The 5,233-nt window shown below is 35.9% G+C and overlaps 1 protein-coding gene across 1 annotated transcript; it reads right to left on the bottom strand.

Moving 5' to 3' along the window:
* Nucleotides 1-269: 269 nt before the first annotated feature.
* Nucleotides 270-5,006, bottom strand: LOC120191223 (U3 snoRNP-associated protein-like YAO). The gene is made up of 7 exons (XM_039194198.1): nucleotides 4,475-5,006; nucleotides 4,010-4,352; nucleotides 3,555-3,779; nucleotides 3,033-3,261; nucleotides 1,900-2,078; nucleotides 877-942; nucleotides 270-530 (listed from the first exon to the last, which is right to left on the bottom strand). Exons 1-7 carry the CDS (start codon nucleotides 4,900-4,902, stop codon nucleotides 453-455), a joined length of 1,548 nt encoding a protein of 515 aa, XP_039050129.1. The 5' UTR covers nucleotides 4,903-5,006; the 3' UTR covers nucleotides 270-452.
* Nucleotides 5,007-5,233: the final 227 nt, after the last annotated feature.

The raw sequence follows: 5,233 nt of genomic DNA, 5'->3' as shown, positions 1-5,233 counted from the left end.
GTTCTCAAAATCCTCCCAACGCACCTATGATTCGCCGTATTTTAGATCCTCCCAGGCCACGACAACAAAATCTATATTCTTATGGCTCAACAGATTCCAAAAGAAATTTACGCACTTGTGAACGTTCGACCATCAAGAATGAAAAATCGGTTCTCAGGATTTCCAATAATGGCTTACTTGGTTTCTTGTTAAAGTTCATCTGTTCATCGAAATCGACGAATGAATTTCTCTTATCCTTTGCAATTGAAATAAGAAAAGAAAAGGTTGAAAATGGGTGTGAATTGTTGCAAGCGGACATCAAATTTGAAACAAAGATATCATAATAATAATAATAATAATAATGAAACAAAACCTCAATTGTAGAGGTACACTGCTATGTTTACTCTGATGGGTTCGGCTGATAGTAGTCAAAACTGAAGTGCTTGGTGGTACAACCAAAACCATGCCCTGTCTTACAACAGCTCCAAGCGCTGAATAGCAACTCCATTCCGTGCAGCCGGAAGGCGTCCCCATCTTCCTAGTCGGGGTTCCTGCAGCAGCCAACGTGTTTTAAGCATCAATAAGACTGACGATGATACTACCGAAGAAGTTATATAGATATATATGTACGTATTTATGTATGTATATGTATGCCAAATTAGCTCTGTTCATCAGATATGGATGCTTTCCCAGGACTACTAATAGATAATAGAGCCCACCTACACATCAGGAAGGAATTATCATATCATGTTCTGTTTCTAGTCCACTTCATGCAAGGTAAAATTCAAGTTAATATTCACAAACCTTGTACTGAGTTCCGAAAAAAGAAGGAAAAAATAATCATTTAAACATTATGAGAATATTTTTTCCAGATAATGTTAAGGACATATTATTCACCTGCCCTACTCCGGCAACTAGGAACTGTCCAGATTTTGCAAAAGCGAGAGAATTAACAAACCCCACCTGTATCACAGAAAGGGTTTTGTAAGAAACAAAAATAAGAAACAAATTAGGTGAAACAAGGACACAACCATATGAAGGACTCAACCTCAATAGTACGCCAAAAGAAAAGCAAAACATCTGAAAAACACATGAGATTCCATAAGATTAGCCATTGTTCACCTTTCTTAACAGTATGTGCTACTTATTCTTGTGACGTAGGATTAATAGATATAATTAGTGAACCTTTAGACTAAGCTAGAAAGGCCCAAGAGTATCATCTCATATATAAAGCATCTAATCAAGACATTGAAAGCAAATTCTTCAATAACCTTAATATTTTTTAATTTGATGTCAATCCTCAATGCTAAATGCAATGAAGAAATGCCAGTCTCTACTGATGTAGAAACTTTGAATTGACATAAAATGGACATTGGTATTCATTATATTTCTAACTTTCCAATTATATTTTCTATTATACATAAAATTATCCAATTTACCAGTAAAAAATCTAATTCCATTCAAAGAATTTTTTTAGTGGATTTATTTGATGATAAATAAATTTCAAAGACTCAAAGGGTAATCTCGTCGGCATAAAAGTTTCTCCAAGCCCATGCTCTACATATCTTATAAATTGGTTCAATTTGACAAAAATTAGAAGTTTGGGGGCCAAAAGAAGTGAAAAGAAAGTTTGGTTAAAATGACTTTTTTGAAGTTTGAGGACCCAAAATGTCATTAGGCCTATATAATCATTATTTTCAAATATTCACATGCATTTTATGTGAAAATAAATACTAGTATTTCCCAAGGGTGTTCGATTGAGTAGCCAAAGTAGATATAAGAAATGATAATTACTTCAGTGACTTCTATTTAGTATTCGCAAAAGGTCCTATCGAAATGGATAATTCAATAGCCTAAACGTGCAGTACAAAATAATGGTAAAGTCTTAACCAAGATATTGAGTAAGTGACGTTAACTTACCAACGGAATGTCATATAAAGGCCGGATGTCTTTTTTCCCATTCTCAACGGCCCATAATCGAACGCAACCATTACCAGCTCCTGATGAAACAAGGTCAGTGCCTCTACAAACATTGATTGAACTGACCCAGGAATATGTTGACGAACAATTATAGCCCTCAATTTTGTGATCGTCATTTTCTACAGTGTAGTATGAAGCAAATTAATCAAAGAGATTAGAAGGCTGTTCAGAGAAGCTAAAATCATGTTTAAAGCCAATAAATGTGTCCCTTTCTAGATTCAAAACAATATCTTAGAAGCGTTTCAATAGAGAAGATTAAAAGCAAAACAAAAAAGAGAAAAAACTGAGAATCTTTAAGGAACAAAAGTTTAACAAATGAGGTGTCCAAGGGCTATGCTACTCAGCCCACTTCAGGCAAGGTCTAATATATTAAACGTATCAGACATTTTGTTTTAACCTAAGTCTAATATATACAGAAAACATTAAAATGATTATTTAAAGTATTTTTTTAAGTATTTAGAAGATAAAACATATATGTATTTATATATGAGTGGACATATTGGACTTAGCTTTGATGAGTTTAGGCCTAGACTTTCAAAGTACAAATTGGAGTTTGATAAGAACCAATTGACAGAATTGATGATGAGAAACTAAAGAAATGATTAAATTTTTCCAATTGATCATATTACCAAAAACTGTTTACGACTGCATTAGCTCTGGTCAGATTAAAAGAAAAATCAACTATAATGTGAGCACAAATAGGCAAAACTGAGATAATGTCACTGAGATTCTCAAAGCCCAACATGAAGGCACCTCTCAAGTTTATCAGGCATAAGTTAGCAAGGAATAATATAGGTTTGACTGTTCAATAGTAAAATAACTTTCAGAAACCAATTGTCAGCATTAACAAAATGAGACATGCAAACACACGCAAAATTAAAAACACTAATCAATTATCTTATCATAAATAATTACTTCAACATTACTCATGGTGAGATTAAAAGCTACCGTAAATATAATGCACAATAATCAAGAATTTAAAAGAATGACACCTCATATTCCAAGTGGACTACCATCTAGCTAATAAATATAAGATGCATGATAAACAGGGTTAACGGAATACTTTTTATTACCTAAACCATTATCAGGGATATTTTCACTGCCATTTTGTTCAACATTTTGGCCAACAGGCAGCAGAGCATGAACATTCCTAACAACGTATACAGGCTTCTTTCTTAATACATTCCAAAGTTGAATACTCCCATCATCCGAACCAGATAAGAATTCATCATTGTTAATAAAGCAGCAGCACTCCAAAGATGTTGGTGGAGGACGAAAAACCAATCGAGACTGATCAAGAACCTATTTAGCATGGTTCATAACAGATGGCTGTCAGATGTGAAGAAGAAAAGAAATAAACTGGTGTCCAACTAGAGTACAGTTAAATGCCAGAAATTCTAATAGTAGTTCAAGACAGTGCTCGAATTATGAGAGATGAAGGGGCCTTAAGTTGAATATTAGGATATATCCAACAATTTTGATTGTAATGGAAACACAAGTGAAGTTTTAGTGCAAGCATTACTCCACCTCACATTGTTATTTTTTCAATGATTGTCTACTTGGATAATGAACTAAAACTTCAAAATTATGTTTACCTTAAACAACATCATACATCGATCACGTCCAACAGTCAATACACGTTCTTTCCTTAGGCAATCAAGGGTCAACACTTCACTTTCATGACCACATATTGTGTCAATATAAGCTCGGTCCTCCATGTTCCAATACTTGATTGTTCGATCAAACGATCCAGAAAAAAGATCTGTGGTACCTTGCCTAAAGCTTAAACATGATACAGGTTTTTGATGACCTGAGAATGCCTGTTGAGCACAAATGAAAGGCCAGATTAAGAAAATTGCACATTTCATTATTGAAAACCAGGTACAGGTTAAGTTTATGAGATGCACTTAATTAATGTCTAAACTAAAAACAAAAAAGGCAACTTTTCTTTTCTTTTTCCTTCTTTTACTAATAGGTTTTTCTTTTTTTAAAAAAAGTATACAATATCATCTAGCATATCTGCCAAGTTTGAGGAATAAGGCAGAATTACCTGTAAATGCTCTCTTGTCCGAACATCCCATAGATGAACGTGGCGGTCTAAGCCTCCACTTGCCAAATATCGACCATCCGAACTAACAGCCAATGCTAAAACACTTTTACTATGCTTTTTAGATCGACCTCGTGGATCCTTGGCCCCATGACTTTTAAGAATATCTTCACTGGGCCATTGGTACCTTTCAGTTTTCCCACTTTCTACATCCCACTGTAAAATAGTACCGTCTTTGGATGCTGAGAAGCCCTTCAAGTCGTCGTCAGAGAGAGCTACAGCGGTAACAGATTGTCGATGCTTGACTAAGACTTTAAATCCATCAGCAGTTTCTGGTTTTTTAATCCTGAGTTGAGTACATTCAACAATTTAAGCATCTAAAACGACAATCTCTCAATGACAAATCAAAAGTGCTACTACGATAATTCCATAGTTTAAACATACAGGAAAAGATGAATTCTTTTTTACCTGGAAGCTATGACTCTCCTAATCCTGCCACTCTCCTCAAGTTGCTCCTGCTGTAAAATCTTGGCCACAAGCGAATCCCTAGCCCCTTCATCTTCCATTTCCTCGTCTCCATCCTTATCTTCTTTCTCCCTCCTAGCTATTGCACGCATCTTGTCCAAAAGCTCAGTCGCCACCCTTTTCCGAATCTCACCAGGAGTCTCCTCAATCTCATCCTCATCCTGCTCTCCGCCGCCGGCGTCGGAACCCCCCAGAATCTCTGCCTCCTCCTCAGAACCACCTGACTCAATGTCATCGTCCCCGTAGGCCATTTTTCGCCGCTTCTTGCTCTCCGTCTCGAAGAAGGGATCGTTTTTCATCGAAAATTTCTTCCCTTTGGGGCCTCCTTTTGGAGCGGATGAGCCCCGCTTCTTCTCGTTCTTGCTCTTCATGCTTCAACAATCAGTGATGAAGGAAACAAAATGAAGTGTTAATTCAAAATCCCAAGGAGAAGAGAAGGCAGGGGTTTAAGACTAGGGTTTTTGTAAGAAAGATGGTTTATGTACTTATGTCATGTGATCTAATACGGGTCCGGTTTCGAATGCGATTGAAAATTTGGATAGTATCTGAAGCTGCAAAGAGAATATGAAAATAATGGGTTAATGCCACATTTGATCCCTACATTTCCTTTGAATACACAATATGATACCTTCTCATCGTGTAGGATGTGAATCTAACCAATAAAATTAAAACATGTCAATTATTTTTTCTCAGTCATCATTA

This window comes from Hibiscus syriacus, unplaced genomic scaffold (assembly GCF_006381635.1).
Source record: "Hibiscus syriacus cultivar Baekdansim isolate YM2019G1 unplaced genomic scaffold, ASM638163v2 tig00116965_pilon, whole genome shotgun sequence".
NCBI lineage: Eukaryota > Viridiplantae > Streptophyta > Magnoliopsida > Malvales > Malvaceae > Hibiscus > Hibiscus syriacus.
Note: the sequence above shows the minus strand (reverse complement) of the source record. Positions and strands in the feature narration are given on the sequence as shown.

Coding starts and splice junctions, on each gene's coding strand:
- LOC120191223 (XM_039194198.1), bottom strand. CDS start 4,902: ATGAAGAGCAAGAACGAGAAGAAGCGGGGCTCATCCGCTCCAAAAGGA. Junction 3,780..4,009: donor GGACAAGAGAGCATTTACAG/GTAATTCTGCCT, acceptor TGTGCTCAACAG/GCATTCTCAGGTCATCAAAA. Junction 3,262..3,554: donor GATGTATGATGTTGTTTAAG/GTAAACATAATT, acceptor CATGCTAAATAG/GTTCTTGATCAGTCTCGATT.